Source organism: Macrotis lagotis, chromosome 1 (genome assembly GCF_037893015.1).
Source record: "Macrotis lagotis isolate mMagLag1 chromosome 1, bilby.v1.9.chrom.fasta, whole genome shotgun sequence".
NCBI lineage: Eukaryota > Metazoa > Chordata > Mammalia > Peramelemorphia > Peramelidae > Macrotis > Macrotis lagotis.
In genome coordinates, this window is record NC_133658.1 from 363,518,824 (window position 1) to 363,534,134 (window position 15,311).

A 15,311-nucleotide genomic window follows, 5' to 3' on the forward strand; every position below is an offset into this window, starting at 1 on the left:
CAGATGAAGAAATTAAGGGTATCATCATAAAAAATGCTCTAAATAGCTATTAATTAAAAAAATGCAAATTAAAATAACTCTGAGATCCCTACCACCTCACACCTATCAGATTAGCTAATATGCCAGAAAAGGAAAATGATCATTGTTGGAAAAAATATGGGAAAATTGGAACATTAATGCATTGTTGGTAGAATTAGGAACTGCTCCAACCATTCTAGAGATCAATTGAGAACTATGCTCAAAAAGCCTTAAAACTGTGCATATCCTCTGGTTCAGCAATACCACTACTAGGTCTATATCCCAATGATATCATAAAAAGAGGAAAAGAATCCACAAAAATGTTTATAGCAGCTCTTTTTGCATGGTGTAGAATTGGAAAATGAGGGAATGCCCATCAATTGGGGAATGGCTGAACGAGCTGTGGTATAGGAATATAATGGAATACTATTGTGCTAAAAGAAATAATGAGCAGGCGGATTTCAGAAAAACCTGAAAAGATATACCTAAATGGATGCTGGATGATGTGAGCAGGACAAGGAGAATATTATATACAAGACTATGCAATGATCACCTATGATCGATTAGCTCTTCCCAGCAATACATGATCTAAGACAATTCCAAAAATTTCTTGAAGGAAAATGCTATACACATCTAGAGTGGAGTCTAAATGCAGATTGATGCATACTATTTTCACTTTTTATTTTGACTTTTTTGTTTTTTCTTTCTCATACTTTTTCTCTTTTGTTCTGATTCTTCTTTCACAACATGACTAATGTGGAGATATGTTTAACATGATTGTATGTGTATAACTTAGATTGCTTGCTGTCTTTGGGAAAGGGAAGAAAAGGAAGAAAGAAAATTATTTGTAATTCAAACTCTTATAAAATTGTATGTTGAAAACTACCTTTACATTGGAAGAAAAAGTTGGAAGAAAAAACCTATTAAGTAGAAAAAATACTTTTAATGTATTTCTCATATACATGTCAAAATAGTGCAAGAGTATTTTAAAGATGTTACAGTGATAACTTTGTTCAACTGACTATTAATACCATGTGAAAGCATAAAATAGAGAAATATAGTCTCACCAAAAGTTTCGCCACCATAACATAAGATATATAACTTGGAATCTAAATGGAATGGGGATTCCTATAGTTGATGATATCCTTCACAGTCTCTTATTTGTGTATGACATCTTGTCTTCTGCATTAATCCCTGGAACATCACAGTCTCTTTAATAAGATCCATAATTACTCAAAAGAATTTGACCTAAGAACCAGAAGAACATTGTACACCATAACAGCAACATGGAGTTGATCAGTTTTAATGGTCTTGCTCATTCTATCAGTACAACAATCAGGGACAATTTTGGGGTATCTGTGATGAAGAATACTATCTGTAGACAGAGAAAGAATTGTAGAGTTTGAACAAAGACTATTAACCTTTAATTTGAAAAGACAAAACCAAAACCAGATTTTTCTCTAATCAAGTCATTCTATTACAAAGAAAATAAAGTTAATCTGCTATGATCTGTTTTTGGTGAAGTGGTACTACCTTTTCATGATCAATGGTTCACTTTGTAGATGTTCATAAACCATGTCTTTGATAATATATCTTTGAATTTTTTCAGGAATTGAAGTAAAATTTAATGATCTATAGTTTGCAAATAACCCTCTTTTTTCCTTTTCTGAAAATGAGAGAAATGCTAGTCCTTCTTAAATTCTGTGATACCACTCCCAATCCTCAAATTCTTTCAAAGATCATTGACAGTGGCTCAGCTATTGCTAACAGCTAATTATATAAAGATGTAGTTCATCCAGACCTAGTAACTTGAACTCATTAAGGCTAGTTTGACACTTTCTTAACCTTCTCCTCCCTTTTCTTGGGTTTCAATTTTACTTTTGTTCTCCAGAGATCATCCTACTTAGAAGAGAAAATAGAAGCAAAATGAGAGTATAATATTGCAGGTTTCTCATTGCCATTCATCAGCATTATAGCATCTACACTGAATATTTATTCTCCTCTTCTTTGTTCTTCCTCTCATCATTGGTGAAATATTTTTTAAAAGATCTAGCATTTTTTTCAAAAAACAAGCATTTTTTTATTAATCTCTCTCTCTCTCTCTCTCTTCTCTTCTCTTCATCTCTTCCCTCAAATTGAGTAATTTAAAAAACACCCAAAAAAACAAACCCCTCACTACATATCTGGGGCAGCTAAGTGAGTAGTGGATACAGTATCAGATCTGGAGTCAGGAAGATTCATCTTTGAACTCTTCATGAGTTCAAATATGGCCTCAGATATTACTAGCTGTGTGATTCTGGGCAGGTTATTTAATCCCATCTATAAAATGAGCTGGAAAAGGAAATGACAAACCACTCTAGCATCCTTGCCAAGAACACTCTGAATGGGGTCAAGAAGAGGCAGACAGGATTGAACAACAAAAATGGAGCTCAACAAATACTAGTTTTACATTCATAAGGACAGCGATCTGGGAAGTTAGGTAGCATAGTTAATAGAGCTCTGGGCCAGGAAAATGTGATTTCATATCTGATCTCAGACACTCACTAGCTGTGCAACCTTGAATAAGTCACTTAATCCTATTTGTCTTTGTTTCTTTATAAAATGAATTGGGGGGACAGCTAGGTGGTGTAGAGGATAGAGCACCGGCCCTGGAAGCAGGAGGACCTGAGTTCAAATCCGACCCCAGACACTTAATAATTACCTAGCTGTGTGGCCTTGGGCAAGCCACTTAACCCCATTGCCTTGCAAAAAAAAAAAAACTGAAAAAAGAAAAGAGAGAAGGAAATGGCAAACCATTCCAGTAGCTTTTTCAAGAAAACCTCCCTTAAAAGGGGTCACAAGTAGTCAGACATGGCTGAAAATAACCAATGTTCTTCCTTTGTTTTTGAAGAAGACCATGTCATCAGGGAGGTGATAACATGAAAAGCAAATGAACTGGATTTGATTGAGGGATGCTGTGCTAAATCACTGGTATCACTTTCACCAGAAACATCTGGTCCAGTGACCAGATATGAATCAGGGTGTCTGGAGATGGTCCTGGATGTGGGGCAATCAGGTTTAAATGACTTGCCCAAGGTCACACAGCTAGTAAATGTCATGTGTCTAAGGCTGGATTTGAACTCCCATCCTCCTGAATCCAAGGCCAATGGTTTATACACTGCACCACCTACAGCGTGCCCCCAAGGGCACAGTGGATCATCAGTCCTGGAATCCTGGAGTCAGGAGGACCTGAGTTCAAATTGAGTCTCAGTCCTACCTGTGTGACCCTGGTACAAGTCACTTAACTGTGATTGCCTCATTTCTTCATAGTCTGGTAAAACAAATTCCCACATTAACCAAGTCCAAAAATGTACATCTTAAATTCATAAATTCACAATCTGTTTGTCAAGAGGGGATGGTGTGTTTTTTCTTCATTCATATGGCTTTATGGTTTGTTATTTTGCTGACCAGACCTTCAAAGTCTTCCAAAGTTGTTTTCCTCTAGAAAAGTTATCATATACATTTACTGTTCATATTCATTTTGCTCTGTAGAGCATATTTTCCTAGTTTCCTCTGAAATTATTTATTTTGTAATTTTATATGGTATAATCATAATTCATTGCATTCATATACCACAATTTATCAATTCTCCAGAAGGAAGACATTTTTAAGATACCAAGAAAATAGTGGTTTTAAAGCATTTTTGTCCATTTAAATCTTTTCCTCTTCCTACTTGTAGTAGTCTATTATCTCTGGAACACTGGCTGTCTTTCAACAAAGTCTGGTTTGTTATCTTTGTGATACTAAGTAGCCATGCATGGTGAACACCACCAATGAGCTTTCCATATAGACAAGATGAGAAGAGGGCTTGTTCTTGATAGTCTTTCTTACATTCCAAATTTTCAGTCAATCATATGGATCCCAGATACTTCTGACTTTGTAACTAATTGTGTTATTTCCCCATGCATGATGTTGCCTTCTAGTTTTTGGATACTCCCTTCAAATTCCTTTGTCACAATTTCACAAATTATGATAAGTTGTATCAGTGTTGTAATTTTCTTTGATTAAATTGTCCGTTGTTTCTATGATTTGTTCTTTGACCCACCAATTCTTTAGGATTAAGTTTTAATCCTTTATTCAGTGTCAATTGTTGAAAATAATTTTTACAGCCTTGTGGTTAGTAATGAATATAATTGATATTTCTGTATTTGTTTGTAATACATATATATATATGTACATATATATATGATCCCTTATTTTAAGCATAAGGGAATTTAAATTTTTTTATTAATTTTATTAAACATTTTCCAATTATATGTAAAAAATTTAACAATCTTGTTTTAAAAATTTTGAGTAACCACAATTGCTCTGTCTTAGAGCTGTGAACTGGAATTGGGCAATGGATGACAGCTTTTAGATGGCACTTGTATCTATTACTAATGCCAGAATATGGTGCCCTGGGATCTTTCTGTGCTAGTCCCTTTCTGCCCTTTCAGTCCCCTTATCCTGAACACTGAGCTTCTCACAGCCACACTTCTGCCACTGTCACAAGTGGGTGCCACTGCTATTGCACTATGCTAGTCAACCCCAAAGGAAAAGTCAAAAAAATTCAAAGTAAGCCGAGGGTAGAAAGACAGAAAGATAAAGATCTGCAGTCTCTGGATATCCTTACAAGGGGCAGCTAAGATGGTACAGTGAATAGAAAACTGGCCTTGGAGTCAGAAGGATGGGAGTTCAATCCAGTGTCAGACACTAGACATGCATTAGTAAGTAACTTAATTCCGCCTACCTCTTATCTAGGACCATTTACAGTCATCCTGATTCATATCTGGCCACTGGATCTAGTGAGGCTGGTAATTTAGCTTAGCACCCCCTCACTCATATCCAATTCATCACCCCAACAAGGTCATAAGAGAACAAACACCCTACTTGTATAAGGAAGTGAGTGCAGATCAAGAGGGCAGTGAACAGATCTTTTTCCAGATAATACCACCTTATAAGTGTCAAAACCTTACAGACCCCCAAACTGATCTGTGAAAGCTGCAGGACATAAAAGCCTGAAACTCAGGCCAATCAACTTCCTGACCCCAGAACAGAGCAGAACCCAATATAACATAAAATCCAAAGTCAAGAAGTAGGCTAGAAAAAAGAAAAAAAATTTAAAAACTGACCATATGCAAATTAAAACAACTTTTGAGGTATCACCTCATACCTATAAGATTGACTAAAATGACAAAAAAGGATAATGATGAGTGTGGGAGGGGATGTGGGACAACTGGGCCACTAAAGCACTGCTGGTGGAATTGTGAACAGATCCAACCATTCTGGAGAACAATTTGGAACTATGCTCAAATGGCAATAATGTGCCCTTTGATCCAGCAATACCACTGCTAGGTCTATATCCCAAAGAGATCATAAAAAAGGGTAAAGGAGCCACATGTACAAAAATATTTATAGCAGTTCTTTTCATAGCAAAGATCAATTAGAGAATGGCTGAACAAATTGTGGTATACTAATGTGATGTAACACTAACATTTTATAAGAAATCATGATGGACAGAACTTCAGAATAGCCTGGAAAGACCCATGAAATGATGCTGAGTGAAATGAGCAGAACCAGAAGTTATTATACATACTTACAACAATATTGGGTGATGAGCAACTATGATAGACTTGTTCATTTCAGCAGTACAGTAATCAAAGATAATTCTAAAAGAATTGTAATAAATATCATCCATATTAAAAAAAGAATTATGGAGCTTAAATGCAGACCAAAGTTTACTGTCTTCAATGCTAAAAGTTGTCTTATGTATTTTTTCTCTTTAATTTTTTCTTTTGATTCTTCTTTTGCAATATGATTAATATGGATCTATGTTTAAAATAGTTATACATGCATAGCCTATATTAATTTGCTTTCTGTCAAGGGTAGTGGGTAGGGAAGGAAGGAGGGATAAAAATGTAAAACTCAAAACCCTACAAAAAAAAATGATTGTTGGGCGGCTAAGTGGCACAGTGGATAGAGCACTGACCCTAGAGTCAGGAGTACCCGAGTTCAGATCTGGCCTCATACACTTAATAATTACCTGAGTGGCCTTGGACAAGCCACTTAACTACATTGCCTTAAATAAATAAAATTTTTAAAAAATGAATGAGCAGCCTGACTTCAGAAAAGTATGGAAAGACTTGTATGAACTGATGCTGAGCAGAACCAGAAGACCATGTACAGTAACAATACTATGAGATGATCAACTATTATTAATGCAAATCTCAGCAGTTTAGTGATCAAGGACAATTCTGAGAGATCTGTTAAGGAAAATGCCATCCATATCCAGAAGAAAAAACTATGGATTCTGAATGTAGAGCAAATTATGTTCACTTTTAAAAATGTCTTTTATGATTTTTCTGGGTTTTTTATGTTCTTCCCCTTAGTTCTACTTTTTTCACAATTTAACTAACAGAAAAATGTTAAACATGATTTTAAATGTAGAGCAGATTGTTGAAGAGGGGTGGGAAGGGGGGAGTTGGAAAAATGTGGAACTCAAAAGCTTGTAAAAGGATGAATGTTGAAAACTATCTTTGCATGTAATTGGAAAATAAATAAACATAATTATATATCCTCCCAAAAAATAACAAAAAGTACTATGATGATAAGGAAGCTTAAGACAAAAACTCAGAAAACAATGATTCAAAAATATCTACAAGTAAAATTTCAAAGAAAAATGTATTTGAGACAAGCCAACAGGAATTCCTAGAAGATCTAAAGAAAGAGCAAGAAAAAAAAAATAAGAGTGGTAGAGGAAAAAAAGAAATGAAAGCTATGTAAGGAAATTATGAAAAGAGTATTAGTAGCTTGGTAAGAGGCACAAAAAATACCGAAGAAAATGATTCCTTATAATTAAAAGTGGTCAAATGGTCAAGTGGAAGCTACAAGGGGGGAAAAGTAGATATTTGATGAAATATAATACTTTCAAACATTTTTGATAAAAAGACCACAAATAAAAAGAAAATTTGACATTCAAATACAAAGACACAAAAGAAGTATAAAAAAGTAAACATAAATGAGAAATCATAAGGGACTAAATAAAGTTAAATGACTTAACATTCCTATTGGGGATGATAATATATGTAATTCCTAAGAATTTTATCATCACTAGGGCATTTAGGAGTCCACTTAAACAGACAGCATAGATGTAAGTCTATTATGTTCATATGATCTCCGAAAAATGATTGGAGTGAGAAAGAGGGATGCACTGGGAGAAGGAGAGAGAAAAAAACGGGGGAAATTGTCTCACAAATGAGGTGTGCAAGGAAGAGTTTAAACAATGAAGAAGAGGGAGAAGAAACTAGGCAATGTTTGACATTCATTTTTATCTGTACTAGTTCAATGGAGGAAATATATATATATATATATACATATATATATATATACATATATATATACATATATATATACATATACACACACACATAGAGTTTTGAGTACAGAACTTCATCTTATCTAATAAGGAAGTGGGAAGAAAAGAGGCTAAGAGAAAGGGAGGAAAAATAAGAGAGATGAACATTAATAATGAGAGTGGTCAGAAGCAAATTAAACTCCTGAAAGACATGGCAAACAAAGAGAAGAATAAATATAAGAGAATATGATGGAGGGAAATACATAAGTGGCAATCATAACTGTGAATGTGAATAGGATGAACTTACTCATGAAATGGAAGATAATAGCAAAGTAGATTTGAAACTATAATCCAATAATATATTGTCTACATGAGACACCCTTGACATAGAAAGACACTTACAGAATTAAAACAAAGGGCTAGAGCAGAGTTGATTTTGCCTCAGTGAAGATAAAAGAAAATCCAGGGGTAGCAATCATTATCTCAGATAAATAAAATAAAATAAAATATAGAATTAATGAAAAGATAATCTTTTAAAAATACATTTTATCAAATGTGATTATTATTGAATGCTATTTTTCTATAAGAAAAGATGAGCAAGATGCTTTCAGAAAATCCATCACATGAACTGATACAAAGTGAAATTATTGTAGGATTAGCAACTGTGGATGACTTAGCTTTTCTCAGCAATATAGTGACCCAAGGCAACACTGAAGAATTTATGATAACAAATGCTATCTATCCCCCAGAAAAAGGACTGATGGTGTCTGAATACAGATTGAAGCATACTATTTTTACTTTATTTTTCTTGAGGTTTTTTGGGGGGAGGGTGTCTATGTTTTCTTTCATAATAACTCTTATGAAAATGTTTTATATGACTATACATTTATAACATAAAACTATATATTTGTAACATATCAAATTGCTTGCTTTCTCAATGGGGGGCAGGAAGAAGGAAGAGAACTTGGAACTAAAAGTTTTAAAAATGAATGTTAAAAATTATTTTATATGTAATTGAAGAAAAGGAAAATATTAAATAATATCAAAAGTATTATTAATGAATTAAAATCAATGCTGAACACATATCATTCAAATTCTTGAAGTTAAATTTAAGTGAGTTATAGAAGAAAATAGACAGTAAAACTCTATTAGTAAAGTACCTTAATTTACTGCTTTCAGAACTAGATAATTATAATCATAAAATAAACAAGAAAGAAGTTAAGGAGATAAATAGAATTTTAGAAAAGTTAGATTTAATAAACTTCTGGAGAATATAAAATGAGACTAGAAAGGGATAAAACTATTTCTCATTTTTTCTGGAACCTCCATTGACTGAGTTCCAGACTCTGTGCTAATTCAAAGTAGAAGTGATAAAGCAAATGTATTAGGGCATTAAAAATCTCACACACAATTGCAGAGAAGCCAAAATGTTAAATGCATCCCTCTTTCTCACTATACTATAATTCAATTAAAAATTATATTCAGTAAAGTACAGAAGCGTAGATTAAAAATTAATTGAAAACAACCTAATCCAAACAAATGAATAGGTCAAAGAAAAAAATCACAGAAACAATGAATAATTTCATTCAAGATAATGACATCAATGAAATAACATACCAAAATTTGTGGGATGCAGCCTAAGTAGTAGTGAGGAAAGTTTATCTCTTTAAATGTCATCAATAAAAGAGAAAGAGCAGAACAACTAAAAAAAAAACCCTAGAAAAAAAGTTTAAAGCCTTCAATTAAATACTAAATTAGACATCCTTAAAGTCAAAAGGGAATTTAATAAAAATAAAAGCTTTTTTTTTTAATTGAACTAATAGGGACGGCTAGGTGGCGCAGTGGATAAAGCACTGGCCCTGGAGTCAGGAGTACCTGGGTTCAAATCTGATATCAGACACTTAATAATTACCTAGCTGTGTGGCCCTGGGCAAGCCACTTAACCCCATTTGCCTTGCAAAAAACCTAAAAAATAAAAAATACAATACAATAAAAATTAAAATTGAACTAATAGAGCTAGGCGCTGATTCTATGAAAAAAGCAATAAAATAAATCATTGACTAATTTGATTAAAAGACAAATTACAGTACAAAAATTAAAAGGTGAATATAACGACCAATGAAGATGAAAGAAAAGCATACCAGTAAAACTGAAGATCTAAATAAAATGGATGAATGTTTACAAAAATACAAATTCCTCAGGTTAACAAAAGATGAAATAGAATATTTAAATAACCCTATTTTAGAAAAAGAAATTGGACATGGCAAAAATTTTTTCCCTAAAAAATTGCAAGGACCAGATGGATTTATAAACATTTAAAGGACAATTAATTTCAATACTGTATAAATGATTAGGAAAAAAATTGATACAAATTCGTTCTATGACACATAGTTTTAATATCTAAAACAAGAGAGAGCAAAACACAGAGAAAGAAAAACTATAGAATAATTTTGCTAGTGTATTGATGCAAAAATTTTCATTAGCAAGGTGATCACAACAAAATATCACAGACCAGATTTATACCCAGGGTTGGTTCAATATCAGAAAAATCACAAGAATAATTGACCATATCAATTTTTTAAAAAAGATTTTTGACAAAATGCAGCATCCATTCTTACTTTTAAAAAAAGCTATACAGAACTTTTTTTAAAATCATAAGTACTATATCTCTAAAATCGAGAGCAAGTCTTATCTATTCTAGAAACCTTTCTGATATCTGGAAAGAAAGCAAAGATGCCTATTACCATCATTATTATTCAATAATATACTAGAAATGCTAGCTATAGCTATAAGACAAGAAAAAGACATTTGATTATAGGCTATGACAATAAAACTAACTAAACATTTTGCATATAATTTGATGAAATTCTTAGAGCACCTTAGAAGTCAACTAAAAAACTGTCAAAATAACAACTTTAGCAAAATTGTAGGATATAAAATAAAGTCACCTAAATCATCACCATTTCTATATATTACTAGCAAAACCTAGCAGGAACATTGAAAGAGAAATTCAATTTAAAATAACTGCAGATATTGCACAAAATACTTGTCAATTATAATACATAACTACAAAACACTCTTCACACAAAAAAAGATAGCTCTAAATAACTGAAGAAATATTAATTGCTCATGGGAAGGCTAAACCAACCTAATGAAAATTACAATACTATCTAAATGAATTTACTTCTTCAGTGTCACATCAAACTAATAAAGAATTACTTTATAGAGCTAGAAAAAATAATAAAATTAATTTGGAAGAACAAAAAGTGAAGATCAAAGGAATCAACCAAAAAAATATGAAGGAAAAAAGCCTAGAAGTACAAGAGCTCAAACTATACCAAAATGCTGAAATCATCAAAACAGTAATATACAGAAGCAAATTGCACAATAACCTTATGTTTGATAAACTCAAAGGATCCTAACTATTTGGGTAAGAACTCATTATTTGACAAAAGCCACCAGGAAACCTGGAGGCTAGTCTGGTAGAAATTGGGCATAAATCAACATCTCATTCTGTATACCAATATAAACTTAAAATGGGTACATGATTTAGACATAAAAAAGGTTTTTTGACAAAATACAACATCCATTCTTATTTTTTAAAAATTTTAAAAATCTTTACACAAAGTCAATAAAGCCAAAATTAGAAGAAAAACAGGAACCTGGGAACAAAAATTTTACAGCAAACTTCTTAAATAAGAGTCTCATTTCTCAAATAAATAGGGAACTAAGACAATTTATAAGAATAAGAGCCATTCCCCAATTGATAAATAGTCAAGGAATATGAACAAGTAGTTTTCAGAGGAAAAAATCAAAGCCACCAATAGCCATATGAAAAGAAATCACTAATCATTACAGAATGAAAATTTTAAAAACTCTGAGACAGCACCTGACACCTATCATATTGACTAACAAGACAGAAAAGGAAAGGACAAATACCGGAGTTGTGGGAAAATAGGCTAGTTTGCATTTTTGATGAATCAATCCAATCTTTCTAGAGAGCAGTTTGAAACTTTGCCCCACAAGCTATAAACCTTTGACCCTGCAATATTAATATGTGGTCCATACTCTAAAAAGATCAAAGAAAAAGGACCTATTATGTGCATATACAAAACTATTTATAGCAGCTATTTTTGTGTTGACAAAGAAATAGAAATTGAGGGAATATTCCTTGATTGAGGAATGGATGAACAAGTTATGGAATATGAATGGGATGGAATATTATTGTGCTGTAAGAAATAATGAAGATCATACTTTCAGAAAAACCTTGTAAGATTTATATGAATTGATGAAAAAAAGTATCCAAAATTAGAAGAATGATAGACACAGAAACAGCAATATTGTAAACATAATCACGCAAGACTTAGTAAGTCTGAACAATACAATCGTACACCATAATTCCAAAAGACTCATGATGAAAAATATCCCCAAGCAAAGAATTGGTGGACTCAAGAGTAAAGACTGAAGCATTTTTTCCTCTTACTTCTTTTTCTTGCCCCCCCCCCCCACTTTTGGAACATGGCTAATATAGAAATGCAAGACTTCATTTATATAATGGACATTATATGTCTTGCCTTCTCAGTGGGATGAGGAGAGGTTAGAAGGAAACAATTTGGAACAAAGAGAATTTAATACCTTTTTTATTTTTAGGTTTTTGCAAGGCAAATGGGGTTAAGTGGCTTGCCCAAGGCCACACAGCTAGGCAATTATTAAGTGTCTGAAATCAGATTTGAACCCAGATACTCCTGACTCCAAGGCTGGTGCTTTATCCACTACGCCACCTAGCCACCCCTATACCTTTTTTTAAAAAGAAAAAAATGAAGAGCCTCTTGTAAAAGTGAGACTAGACAAGTGATTCAATGGATAGATCTGAAGTCAGGAAAACCTGAATTAAAATTTAGTCTCAGATATTAACTGTGAGACCTTGAGCAAGCCACCATCCCTATCTTTGTTTCTTTAAACAAGTGTAATAATAGCACCTATCTCCCTTGTTGGGAGGATCAAATGAGATACTCACAAAATCCTCAGTATAATACAGGCACATAACAGGCATTATATAAATGTTTGCAAATTATCACTACCTTCAGAGGCAGTCAGTATCAAGATTGGGTTTGAATTCAATATTTAGGACTTTTTTCCCTTTTGTTAAAGTGAAAAAACTTCATCTCTGAAACTTCCTTCTCCTAATCTCTACACCCCCATTTTCTAGTTCTGATCTCAAGATCTAAGGAGATTGATTCTAATCCTTTTTTAAAAAAAAGAAAATTATTTGTTTTTCCAACTACATGAAAAGGTAATTTTGGCCAATCATTTTTTTGCAAGGTTTTTTACACTTTTCTCCCACCCTCCTTCCCCTCCTTCCTCCCTTCCCCTGACAGAAAGCAATCTGGGCTCTACATTTATAACCATGCTAAACCATGCTAGATCCATACTGATCATGTTGTGAGGGAAGAACCACAATTTCTAATTCTTTTTTGAAGAAAACATTTTGTAATCTCAAAACGATGTACATCAACACTTCTTCCCCCACTTTTTTTTTTTAGGTTAGACACTAAATTTTATTTCTCTGGAATAGGTAATAGAGACCATCTCAGAATAATCTCTTCCCCCACTTTCTATCTGAAGAAACTAAGTTTCTGAAATATGAAATGATCATACAGCTAGTAAAAGGTAGAGTTAAAAGTGAAAGTTTTCCAAGGCTCTCGGGTTATTGCTCATTCTACTCCATCACACTACCAGTCAGTTAGATCCACTACTCCAGATGGTACCGGACCAGAGGATAGTCTCCCATTTTCTGGACTACCATGTCTGCCTTAATGATTTGATGATGTCGATAATGTTTGTCCTTAATTCTCTTTTTTTTTTTTTTTGCAAGACAATGGGGTTAAGTGGCTTGCCCAAGGCCACACAGCTAGGTAACTATTGAGTGTCTGAGGCCGGATTTGAACCCAAGTACTACTGACTCCACGTCCGGTGCTTTATCCACTGCGCCACCTAGCCGCCCCTGTCCTTAATTCTCAAAGAAGATCATGACATCAGGGAGGTGATGCCATGACAAGCACATGAACTGGATTTGAGTGAGGGCATGTTGAGCTAAGTCACCAGCTTCACATTCTCCTCCAGAGCCATCTGGGTCCAGTGGCCAGAGAGGAATCAGGATGACTGGGGAATGGTTCTGGAGGAGAGGCAATCAGGGTTAAGTGACTTGCCCAGGGTCACACAACTAATAAGTGTCGGTTATCTGAGTCCACACTGGAACCCCTTTCCTTCTGACTCCAAGACCGCTTTAGCAGAGCTTAATGATTTACACCGAGCTTGTAAGCCTATTTATCTCGAACTCTTATCTAGCTCCCGAGCTCTTTATCCTGCACTGTGGTGGATTTCTTGAACTCGGGCTCTCTGTGATCCTCCCTCTCTTGCTCAGGTCGGCCTGTAACTGTTGACATCACCAAATTCCCTGCTTTTGGAGAGGCTCCTCCCTCGGCGCTGCTTCAGCCGCAGTGACAGCTGAGCCCCGATAGGAAGCTGGGCCCAGCTCTGGCCTTCTTCTGCCCTCCCCTGCCCTCCCTTCCCTTCGCAGGCCGGCCGCGGGCAGGATCGGGTTACAGGAGCCACCGCCGCGTCCTGGGCGCCAGGGGCTGGGCTGGAGGGGCGGCCAGAGGAGCAGGCGCTGGGGCTGGGAGCAGGTTCGGCGAGGCAGGGGGGGACCGCGGGGACACACAGTCTGGGAAACCATGGCTGATGACTTCGGCTTGTTCTCCTCGGGCGGCGGAGCCCCAGGGCCGGCGGAGGAGGACCCGGCGGCCGCCTTCCTGGCGCAGCAGGAGAGCGAGATCGCAGGCATCGAGAACGACGATGAGGGGTTTGGAGGCGCCGAGGGAGCGCTGCAGCAAGCGGCCGCTGAAAATGCAAGTAAGTAGCCGAGAGACTGAGGAGCCGCGGGTGGCAGCCAAGGTGAGGTCTGCGGAGTCTGAAGTGGGCTCAGACGTGGGGGATGGGGAGGAGGGAGGAGGCGGGGGGTGGGGGCGCTTGAAGTCCTGCCGGACACCTGAGCCCCTGCTCAGGAAGGCCCTGCCTGCAATTCCAGAGGCCACCATCTCCGCCAAGTGACAGGCCAACCTGGTGAGTGAGGGCAGGGGTGGAAGGGGCGAGTCAAGAAGCAGCCCCGCGCTGGCCAGGTCTAGGTGAAGAGCAGGCTCCCAGACACTTGGGAGAAGGTGCACCTGACAGCCGGCCCTCCTAGACCAGGGAACTTGAAAGCACAGCATAGAGAGGGAATGGTCTGATCCTGCCAACTCAAGGATTCCAGAGGAAGGGGCAAACCATTCCAGGCTACTAAAATGTCAGCTCAACATGGAGAATAAGCCAGGGTTCATTCTGCCTTTCTCCCACTCCAAATGGTCTGAATAGGGCAACTATTATAAATTGAGATTGGCAGCTTGTGTGACTGGTGCAGGAGAAAATACTCACAACCTTTCTCAGGTGCAGTGCTCTCCAAAAGTGTGTGGGAGTAAGGATAGGGGGAGGGGGGAATCACCTGTTTCCTAACTTGCTGTGTGACCTTAAGCAATTCATTTCCCCTCTGAGGGCCTCTAGCATATCTGTGAAACAAGAGGTTTGTTGTCTGCTTAGGCATTCCATGTTTTTATGATCAAATCAAAGTAAGCATTCAAGGAGTTCCAGACAATAATAATTAACATTTATATAGCCTTTTAAGTTTTGTTAAATGGAAAAAGTTTTACTAAGGGCTTTCCTCACAATACCCCTATGAGTTAGGCAGAACCAAAATTATTAACCCAGTTTTACAGATGAGAAAACTGAGACTTGGAGTCAGTCCACAGTAAGCATCAGAGTTAGGCTTTTAGTGCTCTATCCATTATACCTAAACTCAGACATCTGGGGGATACCAAAGTAGCATTAG

General features: G+C 36.0%; 1 protein-coding gene across 1 annotated transcript in view; it reads left to right on the plus strand.

Annotated features, from left to right (window-relative positions):
- Positions 1–13,893: 13,893 nt before the first annotated feature.
- The window catches only part of CLTB (clathrin light chain B), a 28,451-nt gene continuing 27,033 nt past the window's right edge, over positions 13,894–15,311 (plus strand). The window contains exon 1 of the mRNA XM_074212338.1: positions 13,894–14,302. Within this exon, the coding sequence (XP_074068439.1) occupies positions 14,125–14,302 (178 nt within the window). The 5' untranslated portion in view covers positions 13,894–14,124. The remainder of the gene's footprint in view (positions 14,303–15,311) is intronic.